This window comes from Dermacentor andersoni, chromosome 1 (genome assembly GCF_023375885.2).
Source record: "Dermacentor andersoni chromosome 1, qqDerAnde1_hic_scaffold, whole genome shotgun sequence".
In the NCBI taxonomy this organism is placed as follows: domain Eukaryota; kingdom Metazoa; phylum Arthropoda; class Arachnida; order Ixodida; family Ixodidae; genus Dermacentor; species Dermacentor andersoni.
Window position 1 is genome coordinate 137,521,527 of NC_092814.1, and position 17,799 is coordinate 137,539,325.

A 17,799-nucleotide genomic window follows, 5' to 3' on the forward strand; every position below is an offset into this window, starting at 1 on the left:
TTCTGCCGACGTCATTTAGTCGAGATCACGCCCCTGTTATCATTGCGTCATTGCCATGCATTCGTTGTCATACCATTTTCCGTCGTCACGGTCATACCACTTGTCATACCATCGGTCATACCATCGCCATACCATCGTCATCATTTCAGAATCGTAATACGATTGTCGTCATGCCATCCTCGTCATACCACGCGCGTCGTTCTATCGACATCATTCCTTATTTGCAATTCCACCTTAATTATGCTGTCGTCATTAAACCGCGATTATGCCCCATCGTCAATGCATTGTAGCCATACAGTCGTCGTCGTGCATTCTTTGCAATACCATCGAGGTCGTTCCATCGTCGCCATTCCAGTTTCGTCATCCCATTCTCGTCACACCGTTGTCGTCACGTCGTCGTGGTCAGGTCAGCGTTGTCATACAGTTGTCGCTAAGACATCGTCGTCATGCTGTCGTCGTTATGACATCGCCGTCATTTCAGAATGATCATCCCATTGTCTACGGTCTTCGTCGTTCCATCGACGCCATTCCGCCTTCGTCATTCCATAATCATCACTGCGCCGTCGTCATACAGTCGTCGTCATGCCGTCATGGTCGTGGTCGACCCATAGCAATCACACAACAAAATGGGCTTATCCCGGAGCAAGTGTATATGGCATATAGCCGAAGGAAGGGAAATCTCAGAATGACCATTACAGATTGTAAAGGCGTCTTTAGCAAAACATACTGTGTGCCACTTCACTGCTTGATTGCTAATGGCATTATCGTCGACAGTGATCGTGAGATGGGTTCTGCAGGCGATTATTTTTTTTTTTCATCTTCTGTATTATGTGAATTAGTACTTGCAATAGTTACTGTGCGCCCACTGTGATATCACCCATAGGCTGCAGTATGTGAAAACAACCAAATAAATACTTCATTTTCGTAGAATATGGAATCATTATTTTTTTTTTGTAGTTTGACTTGTGGTCCACAACGAACACGGGGCTAAAGGAGACGCTAGAGTAGATGGTTTCTTAGCGATTTTGACCACTTTGCGTTCGTTAACACAGTTACCCGCCGTGGTTGCTCAGTGGCTATGGTGTTGGGCTGCTGAGCACGAGGTCCCGGGATCGAATCCCGGCCGCGGCGGCCGCATTTCGATGGGGGCGAAATGCGAAAACACCCATGTGCTTAGATTTAGGTGCACGTTAAGGAACCCCAGGTGGTCTAAATTTCCGGAGTCCTCCACTACGGCGTGCCTCATAATCAGAAAGTGGTTTTGGCACGTAAAACCCCATAATTTAAAAACACAGTTTCAATGCGTGGTGCACGACCATCTTTTCACTGGCCACTGCGCCAGGGAATGGATGCTCGAACTCGTATAAGCAGCAGAACGCGATAGGCTCTAAGCCACCACCAGAATGAGAATCAGAACGATGAGAGCGCAATATGGAAGTAAAAGCTGTCAGCAGAGAATTCAGGTGACGGGGAACGGTGTCCCCAGATGATGTTTATTTACACCTGCTAAAAATACATTTTTTTTTATTTCTTCATTCTCTTCAACTCTGACGACAGGTTCAAGCCTCAGAAGCTCTCACACACAAAACGGCGCTGCGTAGCTTTCACCGCATGCCTTTTCTCTTGCTACTGAAATGGAAAGAATTCACATATTCACCTTCACAGAGCCAAGAGAGAAAGAAAAACTCCTAGCTGCCCTAACATGAATTTCTTTAATTAAGTCTTTCTCTGGTAAAAACACCTTCCCGTGAAGGCAACAACTCTTGCAACTAAAGTAGACTACTAAAAGGTGGAAGTTAACATGTTCCCCATCCAGTGTGGCTTATGTTGTTGACTCAAAATAACATAAGGAATGAAGTGCCTTCAACTTACCTACTTTCGCTCACACATCCATGGAAGTCACCTTTATGTGACTCCTACCATTCTCATATCAAAAGTCATTTAGCAGGCTGAATTCGTTTTTAAAGTGTCTGATTGAACGCTCCTTATCGCGACAACCCTACGGCGCGAAATAGAAGCTGGCAACGTACCTAAACGGGAAGGTACTCATTTGTGGTATCCTCCTTTCAATACAAGCAGCTTGCCACCGCCGAGGCCGTAACCTCCACCAAGGCCTAGACCGGCGCCTCCGAGGTCAGCGCCACTGAGCAAGACGCCTCCTCCGTGTCCTCCGGCGACGACTCCGCCAAAGCCGGGTCCTCCGGCGACGCCTCCAAGACCGGAGTGGGCCACAATGGCGCCTCCACCGTCGACCTTAGACACGTGGTGCACCGTGTTAACGAGGAATGATGGTCCGGCTACGGCCTTGCTGAAACCTTGGCCGCCGCCGCCCAGGAGAACCACGCTGCTGCCGACTCCTACTCCGGCACCGCCTCCCAGGTCTGCGCCACCGAGAGCTAGACCGCCACCAAGGCCTCCCAGGCCGGCTCCGTATCCTCCGTATCCTCCGGCCAGGACGCCACAAAAGGCACTGCCTACCAGTGCGCTCAATAGAACGGCGTACACCTGTGCGCGAGCGCGTCACGTAGTTCATTACTCAGTGCGTGCTGCAGTAGGCCAGGGCAGCTGCCTATGAGCTGCTATGGCTAAGACAGGCTCCATTCCTCTCCCCCGTGCCTACTAGCACAAAGTTTAGGACAGCTGCTGCTGCTTTGGTGAAAAAAAATTTCTTTGGCTGCCGAGAGTTCTCAACAGGGCTCTTCAATTTAACCAAATCCAGGAATTTCACTGCACCGTTTCTCAATCTCTTGAGACCATATTTTAGAAGGCAGCCGATGTATTCATTAATCAATAAGTAAGGTACAGGCAAATGTTTTCGCTATGAAGGCATATTTGTCGTCATCGTATAGTTAATTCGTGCATCAAAGGGGAAATGACAGTTTCTGGACTTCAAAACTTGGCAATCCTCAGTCAACCTGCACTTTAGGAGTGATACTAGTAGCCAGCTTCGTAATTGGTTTGATTACGCAGATTTGGTTACTACACGGAGCATTTTTTATTTATTATGGCGTGATAATTTATGAATCAGTCATGTGATAACTTTGATTCGACTGGTTGTGCCGCGCTGTGCTACATAATAAACGAGTGTTAAAATAATCACGTACAGTAAACACGACACCAATTTTATATTTATAGTTTGGTACGTGATTTGATACAAAAGATCTGAATTTAAGTTCGAAGGAGTAGTACCCTGAAGAAGAAGCAAGAGACGCTATAGTCACAAAGTGACCATTCCTTTTCCATACAGTTTGCTTACTATTGTCTCGTAGTACCACAGGCGCCTAAATTCAGGCGACTCTAGTAACATACAGAGATATCATATAGTGAGCCTCTGGCTGATCGGCTCCATTTTATATGTGTTTCGGATAATTATTCCTCAGAACTGGAATTATCGTGGAGACATCACTCGGGAAATATCAACGAAGAACGGGACGCTACCTCTCGTACTCGTATAGCAGATGTACAAACTATATCTTGCGATCTGGCATGAGAAAAACTTCGAACAATGCACTTTACGTCATCATTTGGTACTAGCCCCATTTAAGGTTTACGCAGACAGTTCATCGCGAACTATCACTCGCACATGCCGATTCAGTGCCTAAAAAGGAGACCACCTGGAATGCTGTGTACAAGTGTTCCCGTACGATCACCTAAGTTGAACAGGATTAGTCGGTAAAAAGGAGACCACCTGGAAATTCCGAATGCAGACGGATCCTGTATTGCTGCAAAAACGTTTACAGTCACAAATGAGACTTGCGGTCCCAGTGTCCGCGGCAATAGATGTCCTCCCTTAAGCGAAACTACTTTAGTACATTATACCTGTAATCTATACTGATATGATTCATAGACTAATCCAGTGCAAATCATGAACTTAATTCAGTACTTATTTGTAGGCAAGAGAGGAGAAGCACGTGAGGAATGCGCACTTCCACTCTCGGCATTCAATTTTCGTGTACTTGAAGACGTTATAAAACATCACTGCTGAGGCACGGACATTGAGCTAAAAGTGACAGCACAACATCCCCAATATGGGGCCTTATCACCGGGAAGAGCAGTACATGATACCTTACCAGAGTGTTCATGGTGAGTGGTTGGTTGATGATGCCACAAGCAAGCTTTGGAAGCTTTTGTCTGCCAAATGGCAACTAGCGCTCTTATATACTTGCGCCCCCATGTCTTCTTACTACGTCACCACTCAAGGCGCGATGCACAGGTCGGCCCAGCCCCTCCGCTATCGCGTCCTTTCGGACAGGCCCGTCTTCCTGGACATCGCTAAACGCAGCCTCCCCCCTACCCCCTGCTGCGACCCTCCGAAGCTTCCTTACGGTACACCGCACGCTCACGCACACGAAACACGACACACAAGCACACCTTATCAAAACCTAATATTCTAGTCAACCGATGCCTCGGTCCTTTCGTGAAAAAAGTGTAACGGCAAAAGCCGAAGGCCTCCGTACGGTGCCTGCGTTTCAATATCGAAAGCCTGCAAGTACCGTGCCCTGGATCGGAAACAACATTCACCTTTTTCACGCTTGTAGCCGCAATGGGTGTTACTCCTCTCCTAAAGTAGCTTTTACTTTTTTTTTCTCGAGTCACATGCTCTCTAGCGTGGTGTGTTGGTCGAACAAACACCGCTATCGAGCGCGAGCATCTCTATCGCGGCGTCCGCCCCGGTCCGGGCAAATGAAAACTGAGCCCGCGGCGGCAGCGTCTCCTTACCGGCCGCTCTAGAGCATGTGAGTTCCAATGTTTAGGAGTGCGATGAATCCGCGTCCGCGATTGCGTGGTCGATGTGTATTCTCATGGCGATGTCGTGGATACGACACGAGGAAGAATGCCGCGGAGAGCCGCGGCAGAGTGCTTCTCCGGTTCCGGCGGCCCACATCGCTCAGTTGGGCGGGCGGCTCGGGTGGAGGGACCTCCGTCATTTCGTGGTGACCGCGAGCGCCACAGTTTAATTCAGCCCAGCGGTTCTCCCACCCCGCAGATGTTCATGTCTAGCGCCGTTATCGGGCACCCTCGCCGGAATCTCTGATGAGATTCGAGGGGAAAAAAATAAGAACCTCCCCCCTTCCTCTCTTTGCTGGTGAAGAAACCGACCGTGCGGCGGAAGCGCCGATACTTCGCGCCACGAATTTATTAAGAAAGAAGCTTTTTTTGGACCCGCTAAGCCGCGGAAAGTCCTCTTATACCCTCATGGTGCCGACGACGTTGTATTCTTGGTCAAACTGCTGGTCGCGCTCTCTTTCATTTTGGGCTATTCTGGCCTTGCGCGCACGTATCCTGCGTGTGCTGTTCTTCCTTTTCGGCTTATGTTATCGTCGCACGCAACGTGAAGAATAACTGCTTCGGGTCATCGGCATGACCTCAAGGGCTGCTGCCAAATTTTACTTCTCCCACACTGTGCGCCGCAGGCCGATCCCAGCCATCACCCGCATCCGCAATATGACCTTCCACCAGCATGTATCTTCAAGAACACTGCATAATAATAGACCCGTCTTTTTTAAGGATATATACCCAAGAACACAAAACAATGTTATGGTACAGATGCTTTCTGGGAAGCTATGGGTGAACTTAGTCCTCTTCAGGACACATCTCAAATTTTCACAATGTGACGTGGTTTATGCCACCCCTGTCTTCTGTTTGCCCGGATTCTCGATAGTACATTGACGTGTAGCTGTTCATGCTTAAGCGGAACTAAATGACCTGAAGACTCTATTAAAAGAACTGAAGGAGATCATGAAGCTCCCTTGTCACCAGTGGTTTTTTATAGCGAATACTGCAGGTCAGAAGGTCCAAGTAGAAGGGGCAAGAATTAAAAATGCACAAGAGGCTCAACATTTCGGAGTTCCCAAAAAAGAAAAGCATAGATCACAGAGCACTTCTGTCAAAAACAATGTTTTCTACCTTATACAAAGCAGTTAGAGAAACAACAGTCAGGTAACATTCTACAGGCCTGAGGTAATGTTCTGGCAAACTCTTCCGTTCGGTAATTATATGGGGATAGCAATAATACTTGAACAGGTTTGTCCCACAAAAATATGTGGTTAAAAAAGAGAATATGACTGATGGGTTCTTTAGAGTTTCTAGTGGGGTAACATAAGGTGCTGGTCAAGTGCGAGAGCCTTGTTTACTAATAAATATAACAATTGCTATCGACTTAGCGTACGTGTTGTTCGTAATTCAGTAATTTCGTTATGTTTCATAAGCTGCGAAACAGACATGTTCCGGTCACACTTGGAAAAATTATAACGGATTACACTCCTCCGAATGTTTTCAAGGGCATCGATATTAGTTTTACTATGCCGAGCCATATAATCGTAATATAATCATTTTCTAGTGCTGGCCTGATGAAAGATGTATATGTTTTTTATGTTAACTTCGTGCGTATGTCTTTGAGCTTGTGGAGTAATAAACAGAGCTCGTGAAAAGCAGAACAAGTGTCGTTAATGTGGGTATTCCTGCTTAAGCTATTCGTAAACATTACTCCAAAGATATTTAAATTTGTCAACCTCTTCTAATCTGTCGCAACCAATAGAGTACGAAAATTCAAAGAAACGTGCTTTCCTTGTTCTTCTAAACGAAACAAATTTTCCGCAATTTAACTTTCTGTCCCATTCCTTCCACAAGCAAAGGTATTGCTAAGGGCTTAATCTAAAGCTTTTTGATCATTGCTACTTTTAATTTCACTTAACAGAATGCAGTCATCTGGGAAATGTCAGATTTGGACAGGTTCATCGACAACGCCCTCTATGTCATTGCAACATATCAACAAGAGCAGTGGTCGCGAAGGACGCTGTCCTGGAGATCACCAGAGTAATGCGGGAGCATGTACGAATTTAGTCACCTACGACTACATATTGTTTCCTAGGTATACTTTGTGGCGCAAAATACATATCTGGAAAAGGGACAGAAGAAAGGGAGACAGTGAAGCGCCAAACTACCAACTGTTTAATGACAGCCTGAACAAACGTATAGAAGAAAATACAACTTCCGCTCATGCGCAGGGAGCCAAGGTGTGACAGAACAACGTGGTCATGATAACATACTTATCAGAAGCTGTTTGGCGGCTGCCAGAAGCAGCACGCCAAACATTTCAGGGACTGCGTTGAAGGGGTGGTCTACGAAATACCCCTAGATTGCGGCAAGTCATACGTCAGACAAACGGGACGTTGCATTAATGACAGACTGAGGGAGCACGCTAATAGCATCGGCAAGAGTGAGAACGCGCATCTTCCTGCGCACTGTAAAGCCTGTCGTTGTAGACCATGCTTTGAACGAGTATTGATACTTGGCAGAAGTAGGGACCAAACTGCAAGGGAGTTGTTGGAAGCGTTTTATATTAAAAAGAAAGGGTCTGATTGTGTCAGCGATACATCTATCGTATTATATTCCGCAGAAATGTGCTTCATACAAAGTATGTTATCATGACCACGTTGTTCTGTCACACCTTGGCTCCCTGCGCATGAGCGGAAGTTGTATTTTCTTCTATACGTTTGTTCAGGCTGTCATTAAACAGTTGGTAGTTTGGCGCTTCACTGTCTCCCTTTCTTCTGTCCCTTTTCCAGCAACGTATTTTGCGCCACAAAGTATACCTAGGAAATCTAAGCACCAACTTGCCCAAGAAGAAGTCCTTTTGTGACTACATATTGCACGCTTGGAATTTCTATCGGAGTTGCAGTTTTGGAAATTTTACTGAAGTTTTTAAATTACCTTAATATGTGCGACCAGGTCCACGGCTTTAGCGAAATCTGAATAAAATGCGTCAATTTGACCAGCCTTGTGAAACATGAATCCGAAGAAATTGACGGCTGTAGGTAGCTGCGTAACCGTAGATAGGCCCTTTTGAAAACCGTGTTGGCATGGTAACAAAGTTTCATTATCATCCAGAAACATAGTAATAGTAGCTGCTATACATGCTCAAATATTTTACATTTTGAGGATAGGATGGAAATGTGGTGGTAGTTCAAAAGAAAAAGTGGGTCCCCCTTTTTTCAGCATTGGTACTACCCGAGCATATTGTCATTCGCGTGGCAAGACTGAAAACCTGAGAAATGTCTGATAGATGACGACAAGAAAATTCGATAATGCTTCGGCATAACAAAAAACAAGAGTTCTTCACTTTGAACCAGAGCAGCATATTGAGTACGTCCTGATGAGATATAATCGCCATATCGGGAAAGGATGATGGTGCAGTCTTACAAACATAAATATGTCTATCTGCGCCACTGGAGCTAACGCGGGTGAACGATGGAACATGTGTTGGAGTTGATTGGCCAGAGGCCATAACTGATAGCCGAGTATGGGGCATGCTTTAATTTTTGTTGAGCATCTTCACTGCTCATTTCAAAGTGCGCTGAGCAGTCTTCGTGCATAATTGTATCTGGCGTGCACTGCTGTGGAATGTAGTGATATTACTCCTTGCTACTAACTTGCGCTTAATAAATGGTAGGCAGTGTTTATACATGCGCGCCAGAGCCTGAGTTCTCGTACTGGTCATGACGTTCTATTGGGGGGCAACAGAACTGTGGTCACAACTGTCATGTTCGACATTGATGTATTTTGAGAACTTCTATCATTCGATTTCTAGTTTCAGCTTTAATTTCTTCGCTCATTGGGTTGCGGATAATTATTTTTCAGACACGCTTGAGGCTATAGTTCTTTATGCAAGATGAAACAACAAATGTATCATCATAATCAGCAGCAGCATCATCATCATCATCAGCCTGTTTTATGTCCACTGCAGGACGAATGCCTCTCCCTGCAATCTCCAATTAGCCCTGCCCTGCGCCAACCCATTCCAACTAGCGCACGCGAATTTCCTAATTTCATCGCTCCACCTTGTCTTCTGTCGTCCTCGATTGCGGTTCCCTTCTCTGGGCACCCATTCTGTAACCCTAATGGTCCAACGGTTATCTAACCTGCGTATTACATGACCTGCCCAGCTCCATTTTTTTCTCTTGATGTCAATTAGAATATCTTCTATACCCGCTTGCTCTCTGATCCAAACCGCTCTCTTTCTGTCTCTTAACGTTATGCCTAGCAATCTTCTTTCCATCGCTCTTTGCGCGGTCCTTAACTTGTTCCCAAGCTTCTTTGTCAGTCTCCAAGTCACTGCCCCATATGTCATCACTAGTAGAATGCACTGATTGTACACCTTCCTTTTCAATGATAATGGTAAGCTTCCAGTCAGGAGCTGGCAATGTCTGCCGTATGCAAATCCAACCCATTTTTATTCTTCTGTGAAGTTCCTTCTCATGATCAGGGTTCCCTGTGATTAATTGACCTAGGTAACCGTACTCCTTCTCAGACTCTAGAGGCCGATTGGCGATCCTGAACTCTTGCTCCTTTGCCCGGCTATTTATCATTATCTTTCTCTTCTGCATATTAATCTTCAACCACACTCTTACGCTCTCTCTATTAAGGTCCTCAATCATTTGTTGTAACTCGTCTGCATTTTTGCTTAACAGAACAATGCCATCGGCAAACCGAAGGTTGCTGAGGTATTCGCCGCCGATCTTTACTGCTAAGCCTTCCCAGTTTAATAGCTTGAATACTTCTTCCAAACACGCAGTGAATAGCATTAAAGAGATTGTGTCTCCCTATCTGACCCCTTTCTTTATAGATATCTTCCTGCTCTTCTTGTGTAGAATTAAAAGGTAGCTGTAGAACCTTTGTAGATATTTTCCAAGGTATTTACGTAAGCGTTCTGTCCTTCTTCATTCCGTAATGCCGCTATGACTGTTGGTATCTTTACTCAGAGGCGTCCTCAAGGCGTCCCCATTTCAGGATGCCTTGAGCTCGGGCCGCGTCCTGGGCTCTCGCAATCAGCCGTTGCTGATCCTCGAGGTCGGAGCTGGCCAAGGCTCTCTCCCAAAGCTCGTTGATGTGGTAATGGTTCGGAGGTTTAATGGTGCCGCTTTGGAACCCCCTACTATGTGCCTGAGGGGCCCGGGCTATGTGCAGAAGCGGCATTGCGGAGAAAATCGTCTAGGGGCTATGAGGGGATTTCTGGTTGGGTGGGGGAATGTATTAACCTGTAAAGCTCGGAGGAATCGCTCCTGCTCTCTAGATAGTGACTTGTGTAGGCGTGCATATGTTCTGCGGGTTAGCTTGTAGTGTTGTGTTATGTCTTGATAAGAGACTAGAGGGTACATGCGCTCGGGTACAGATTCCTCGGCGTCGGCTCGGTGGGTCAAATCTTGAGCCACGTGGTTGCGACCTCGTTCCCAGGAATGCCGTGATGAGCTGGCGTCCAGATGATCATGACTGATCTCTTTGGCGGCTTTTGATTGATGATCGGGAGCGTAGTGGTATGAATTCTGCCGCTAGCAAAGTTGCGGCACGCGTGTTAGAAGTCGGTCATTCTGACTTCAACCTCTGTATGGGAGAGCGCGAGGGCTATGGCCGCTTCCTCTGCTTGGAGGGGATTGTTTCGTGTGAGCGAAATGCTCTTCGGATGTTCTTTGTTGACGACTACAGTGGCTGTTGTGGCTGCGTGTCTTGGGTAAGACCCCGCGTCCGTGTAAGCTGTAGAGGGTAAAGTCCCGTATCGCTTGTGTATGGAGAGGGCCCGGGCTTCCCTTCGCTCTGCGTGGTGCACTGGGTGCATGTTGCGAGGTAGAGGACGTACGGTGATGTTGCTCCGGATGGCACGGGGTAAGCTCACAGTCTGAGGCGGCGGATGGCTGAGAGGGGCAGAGAGCCCCAGGCGTAAGAGGATGGACCTCCCCGCTTCCGTAACTGCCAGCCTTGTTCGCTGACTGGATAAATGTGCCTTGATCAGTTCCTCGGCCGTGCTGTGCACACCAAGTCGTAGTAGGCGTTCTGTGGACGTACTGATCGGCAGGCCCATCGCCTGCTTATATGCCTTTCTGATCATTGTGATGACTTTCTTGAGGTCCGTCGCGTTGAGTAGTGCGTATGGAATACCGTAAGTTATTAGAAACACGAAGAATGCTTGGACAAGCCGGAGCGTGTCCGCCTTCATGTGGATAACTTGGACTGTTGTATTCTTAAGCTTGTGAATTAATATTGTGTTGGTGGGATCCGACTGGAAAACCATTAAAAACATATTTACGCTAGAGACGGAACGATGGTGTGTTCATCCAGTTGTATGTTGATAGTGGGCGAGTCGGATGCGTGCTTCTTTCGCGGTGAGACCAGGAGGAGCTGCGACTTTTGGGGGGCGCAGCTGAGGCCGCATGACTTGGAATGGTCGCTCACCTCGTCTGCCGCTTCCTGCAAGCGGCTCTCCATTGCCCCGACAGACCCTGTGGACGAGCAGATGGTAATGTCGTCGGTCTATAGGCCATGCCGGATCCCCGGGATGTTATCGAGGAGCGGGGGAAGGCCTATTATGGCGATATTGAAAAGGAGAGGGGATAACACGGCGCCCTGTGGTGTGCCGCGCCCGCCCAGTAGGAAGGGGTTTGTGGCTTTGTCCCCGACCTTTAGGATGGCTTTTCAATCTGAGAGGAAATCTCTGATATAGGAATACGTCCTGGCTCCACAGCCCAGCGTGTTTAGCCTCTGTGAGATTCATGTATGCTTGACGTTATCGAACGCCCCTTTAAGATCTAAGGCCGTTGGGGAGTTGCATGTCACTGGTACAATCACCTCCTCTTTCAGCTGAAGTAGAATGTCTTGAGTTGAGAGGTGTGGACGGAATCCTATCATCATTGTTGGAAGTTTGCCCGAGTCCTTCAGGAATGGTTGCAGCCTTGTTGAGAACGATGTGCTCTAGGAGCCTTCCTACACACGAAGTGAGGGAGATCGGTCGTAGGTTCTCCATGGCTGGTTACTTCGTGGCTTCGGTATCAGACGAACCTCGGCCATTTTCCAGTCCTCGAGAAGGTTTCCTTCCTCCACACTTCGTTAAGGTGAGCGGTAAGCTCTAGTAGGGAGGGGCTGTCAATATTTACAAGTGCCTTATTGGTAATTTGGTCCAATCCCGGGGCTGTGTGGCGTCTCAAGCCCATTATCGCCGCTGTTACTTCATGTAAATGAATGTCCTCATCTAGGAGCTCGTTAGGCGTGCTGGTGTAGGGTGGCAGTGGCTCCGATGGCTGTGTGGGGAAGTACTGGGCTTTGAGAGTCAAAAGAAGGTCAGTCTCGTTTCCTGGAAATTGGTGGATTACTCGGGCCATATTGTGGTGGAATTCCGTTTTGCTGCTGGCCGGGTTGAATAAATACCTCTATAACTTCCACGTCTTGGAAGTACTCAGTCTTCCTCTCAAGCTGTCGCAGAGGAATGGACAATTTTCTCGGCGTAGCGTGGTAGCGTATTCCGCAGCCTCTTGTGTGAGTAGTGCGATTCGCCTCTTGAGCTTGCTACTGAATCAAATGCTTTTTCGTAATCTATGAAAGGCATATAGAGAGGCTTATTATACTCTGTGGATTTCTCGATAACCTGATTCATGACATGGATGTGATCCATTGTAGAGTATCTCTTCCTGAAGCCAGCCTGTTCCCTTTGTTGACTGAAGTTCAGTGTTGCCCTTATTCTATAAGAGATTATTTTGGTAAATATTTTATATAATACTGAGCCTCTAATGGGCCTAATGGACACTTCGTATAAAGAGCCGCCAGTTTTCCAAGCATTATGTCTCCTCCATCTTTGATTAAATCGACTGTTATTTCATCTTCTCCTGCCACTCTTCCTCGTTCCATGTCTTGCAATGCCCTTCTGACCTCATGGCTAGCTATAGGAGGAGTTTTCGTATCCTGTTCATTACTGTTTCTAATGGAGGTATCCTGACTCCTCTGGGTACTGTACCGGTCAACATAGAACTCTTCCGCTACTTTATCAATATATCTTCGAGATTGCTGATGATATTACCCTGCCTATCTTTCAGTGCATACATCTTGGTTTGTCCTAAGTCAAGTTTCTTTCTCACTGACCTCTGGCTGCGTTCATTTTTTTCTGCTTCTTCAGTCTTTCTCACGTTATAGTTTCGAATATCACTTGGTTTCGCCTTTTTGATCAGTTTTGACAGTTCCGCGAATTCTATCTTATCTCTTGAGTTGGACACTTTCATTTTTTGTCGTTTTTTTATTAGGTCCTTTGTTACTTGGGAGAGCTTGCCTACTGGTTGCCTTGGTGCCTTGCCTCCCACTTCATTTGCTGCCTCTGAAGCCAAACCTAGTTACGGGTTCATTCATTAGCTCTATGTCATCATCATCTCTCGTTTCTAAGGCTGCATATTTGTTTGCTAGTATTAGCCTGAATTTGTCTACTTTTACCCTTATTGCCTCTAGGTTGACCTGTTTCTTCTTGAACAATTTTGCTCTCTCTTTCTTCAAATTGAGGTGAATCCTAACCCTCACTAACCTATGACCACTGCACTTTACCTTACTTATCACGTCTACATCCTGCACTATGCTGGGATCAGCAGAAAGTATGAATTCAATTGAATTTCTAGTTTCACCATTAGGGCTTTACCAGGTCCACTTTCTGTTGCTACGCTTCCTGAAGAAAGTGTTCATTATTCGAAGCTTATTCCTTTCTGCGAATTCTACCAGCATGTCTCCTCTAGCGTTCCTAGAATTGACGCTATAGTTGCCAATTGCTTGTTCACCAGGCTGGTTTTTCCCCACTTTTGCATTGAAGTCACCCATTACTTCAGTATACTGAGTTTCCACTTTTCTCATCGCTAATTCAACATCTTCAGAAAACTGATCTACTTCCTCATCATCGTGACTGGATGTTGGAGCGTAGGCTTGTACTACCTTTAATCTATGCCTCTTATTAGGATTGATTATGAGTACAGCTACCATCTTATTAATGTTGTAGAATTCGTCAATGTTGCCTACTATGTCCTTATGAATTAGGAATCCTACCCCATATTGCTTTTTATCTAGGAGACCTCTATAGCCGAGCACATGTCCGTTATTCATCAATGTATAAGGCTCACCAGTTCTTCTAATCTCACTAAGGCCGATGATATCCCAAACAATGTCTGATAGTTCCTCAAAGCGTCCTGCTAAGCTAGCCTCACTCGAGAGGGTTCGGGTGTTAAACGTTGCAAGGGTCAGTTTCCATTGGCGTTTAGAGGCGTTTAGACATTAGAGGCATTTAGACATTTGTTGTCGCCAATGGAAACAACAAATGTCTAAACGACTCTAATTACCAAAACCTATTGCTATTGGACTATTCTATGTCATTCTTCACCCTGTTAGCCTCAGCATTCCGTAATATTCCTGATTCTCTGAATTCAGCACTAAGATGATGCGCGGTAGTGTGTACCCACGGTATTGCTCACCCTGCAGCTTACACTGTGTGGGAACGCATACAACGACAAACGGCAATCCTGCCTATGATACGAAGCGGTACGTAATTACGATAACATATAGAAAAATGAAATAGTGAATAAAATTAAGTACCACTGTAGATACGAAAATGGCATGGACTGCTCGAAAAAGCGTGTTACTATGGAACAAAATACACATCATACATCAAGGAATCTCTTGTAGCCAGACATGTTAAAGTGAAGCGTACGAATACCCTCTTGGGCGGGTAACAACCTTTGATCGGACAACACCTGCCGGGTTCATCTGTGCCTCTCGATTCTATTGGACTACAAACATCCATGTCGAAATGAAGCGTTGTGTAATAGGTCAGCATAAATACGTCATAAAGCTGCATGCGATCCAATATATAGAATGCGACATGGCGCCACCCTTTAATCGCTTAAAACGGTTAAGGTGCTGTTAGGTGAGAAAAGAACATACCCTATAGGGTACCATCTCATTACACGATGCTTATGCCGGCTTGCCAGAGTCTAATAATATTTTCTTATTTGTAAGTAGCAATTTATTTAGCAATGGACTCAAAATGTGCACTTACTGTATGTTATAATGCAAAGATGTCTCATTTATTGAAGCTTTGGTTACACCGAATTCATAGGCTCGAGCAAAAGACTCACTCACACAAACACACATGCACACTCACACGCAAACAAACCTAACCGTATGTAATCACAGTGACGCGTATCAATGGAGACAATTCATTTCTGATTACAAAAAAAAATCGCAGTTTCACCCGTAGAGCAAACCATCGATTGTGATAGCAAATGCGTAAACAGCTTACGAAGTAAAGATAGTAGTGTGGGAGGCAGCACGAAGAGGTAGCCGTCGAAGCCACGGTTTATTTAGGCCGGCCAGTCATGGGTGCCGCCTAGCTCGGTAGCAGCCGATACCGCTGCCGCTCAGGTCGAGCGTGCGAGCATGTTCTTTTTTCGTGCTAGGCTGCACGTGACACGTCTTCTTCACTAGCTCTGGAGGCGATAGTCGCGCGGCTACAGGGCCCCCCTCTTGGCGCGAAGTACGATATAAATTTATGCCAAAAGCGTGCTTATCGAAAGAAGAGAGCCTGCAAGCCTATTAACATGAGTGGCAGTTCGTAGCGCCCGTTAAGAAGTCCAGGTAAAGTCCGTGTTGCGGTGAAGGGCACAAATAGCTTTCTGGTGGTTGTGGAGACAGCCGCCCCTGCCACCGGTGTGTTGCGCGACATAGAGCTGAATCGGCATGTCAGCAGTGGAAGAACAAATAGCGCACACAAGCGTGCGTGAGCTGCGCACCTGTGCGCAGACGGTGCCGCCGGAAGACCAAGTCTGGACACAGGGTGCATTGTCTTGCACGTTGAGGACGTCGTCTTGCGTTGTCGACGTCTGCGCGCCTAGTGCGGTGTAACTCGGCAAGAAGAGTTAAAGCATATTGGCCGGTTCTTGGCGCGTGGCGATAGTTCAGGCCGTTGAGGGGAGCACGGCTCAGGACGCTCTCGTCGAACGCATACAACGGTGGCAATGGCGGAGATGATCGAGCGTCACTGTGCATTGTTGCCCTTGCCGATTCATGCTGCGTGACCATTGCAGGTGCAGGTACGGTTATGCAGGGTGGCGTGTTGTCACGACCCGCAAGAGCTTGGTCCCGAACTGACGTGGTCAGTCCGGCCTTTCGTTTGGTGCGTGATTTGCCAGGGCTTTTATCAGAGAAGTGTAGAAACCTGATGCTGTTGTCGTTGGTAGTGTCAGGTTCACGTAATCCGAGAGAGATGTACCAGGCAGCACCGGCAACGTAGGTTGTGAGCGAACGCGGAAACAGTGATGCCGTAGTGCAAAATCACAAGCTGTCGCAAGTTCTGGTAGATGCCCGGACCTGGTAGACGTCGGAGCTCCAAAACAAGACCATCCGGCAGCTCGGGACTGGCATGGAGATAGCGCAAGTGTTGGTCACTTATGTTGTTGGCCCAGAATGATTCTGGAGCTGAAGAAACCAAATGGCAGAGCTGCTCCTGAAAAAGTTTCGTAGGCGATGCTTCGCGGAAGGTGCGAGCACAGAACATCGGAAGGCTTGCCTGCTGCTCCTTGTGGCGAAATCTCGAATGCCGATAGTATCACGGTTGCAGGGGCCGCTGAAGGTATTGCTAAGGTTTTGCTTCTGGCGTTGCCGTGCCTGTTAGAGCCAAATTTGCGCATAGGCGAGCCGGTGGGAGAGCCTCTCAATCAGAGATAAGTGAGGTTCCTCCGAACAGAAAGCGAACAGCTTACGGGAATGTCTAAGGAAGAAGAGTAGTGGGCCGTAGAGTAGCCGAAAGCGCTTGCGTTTGGCACAGTGAATTTCTAGGAAAGAATCGTCGCGCAGCTGCCATTGAGCTGGGAGGAGGCTTATCAACCGACTAGAGGTTTGATGCTGGGACCGGCGCGGACTGACGATCGGCATGGCTGGACGCAGGCGATGTGGGATGACAAGACACGGAATGACGCCATGGTTCAAATGGGGAGAGCTGCTGTGACTAGGTGGCGAAGTGACCGAAGACGGCTGCCCGCAAGTCTACGTACAAGTCGGGGCCGGAGGGCCGCAGCCGGAGCCTTGAACGCAGCCGCAGCCTGGAATTTTGTTGATACGGAAGTGGCTGTCCAGCTGGATGAACCAGATGTCCGGCATGTCGATTTACAATTCCCAGACCCCCTACAACCGCGGGACGTCAGTCTCGCCTAGGTGAGTTCACGCTGGCATGGCTGGGCTCGGTTGTCCGGTGTCACCAATTTGTGGGAAGCAGCGCGAACTGATAGCCGCCGTAGCCACGTTTTATTTAGGCCGGCTAGCCATGGTGCCAGCTGATCTCAGGAGCGGCCGATAAGGTCTAACGCGCCAACGTGTTGTGGATGTATATGTAGATCCTTGTTATCTACTGGCACGTACCCGCTCTGGGGGATTGGCGAAGAATCGAGGAGGTAAAGTGTAAAATAGGTCACAATTTTTATATTAGTTAAGCTATAATGGAAAGATAGAGATTGCAGAGGCTGCATTATTTTATGAAACTGAAAATTCTACCATGGCCATAAAGTAAAAACAATTCAAGTATCATTTTTTAGCCAACGTGTTCTTCTTATTGCGGTACGTGCACGTGAGACGTCTTCTTTTTCACCGGCTGTGGAGGCGATAGTCGCGCCGCTACAGTAGTTTTATCGACCGTATAAAGTTACAAACATTCGCTTACTATCTAAATTAACAATCATGGTGTCAGCGCGCACAGGCAAACATAAACACATACCACTCGATGACCGTAGATACCCGCTGTCAAAAGGCTGGCGTGAGGAAGCGCGGCAGCAGCAGCGAGCGAAGTGACCTTTGTGCTGGGTATAGCTTCAACTCAAACTCAGCGGCTAGAACGCAGCACGCACAAAGGTATCAGCCGCCGTCGCACCTAGACTCAGCCCCCGACGCAGATCGCTTTCAAGAGAGGGCGTGCCCGGCCGCGCAGTACGCAGTTGCTGCCTGTGTACAACGCTGACC

At 47.3% G+C, this 17,799-nt stretch overlaps 1 protein-coding gene across 2 annotated transcripts; it reads right to left on the reverse strand.

Annotated features, from left to right (window-relative positions):
• Positions 1–1,458: 1,458 nt before the first annotated feature.
• On the reverse strand, positions 1,459–4,130 carry LOC126544358 (uncharacterized). Of its 2 annotated transcripts, none has more exons than XM_055062085.1 (3): positions 4,071–4,130; positions 2,031–2,505; positions 1,459–1,626 (listed from the first exon to the last, which is right to left on the reverse strand). In XM_055062085.1, the coding sequence occupies exons 1-2, from the start codon at positions 4,080–4,082 to the stop codon at positions 2,047–2,049; spliced, it is 471 nt and encodes a 156-aa protein (XP_054918060.1). In that variant the 5' UTR covers positions 4,083–4,130; the 3' UTR covers positions 1,459–1,626; positions 2,031–2,046. The 2 variants fall into 2 exon arrangements, with proteins under 2 accessions (XP_054918060.1, XP_054918059.1); XM_055062084.1 differs by having other exon boundaries at positions 1,459–1,629.
• Positions 4,131–17,799: the final 13,669 nt, after the last annotated feature.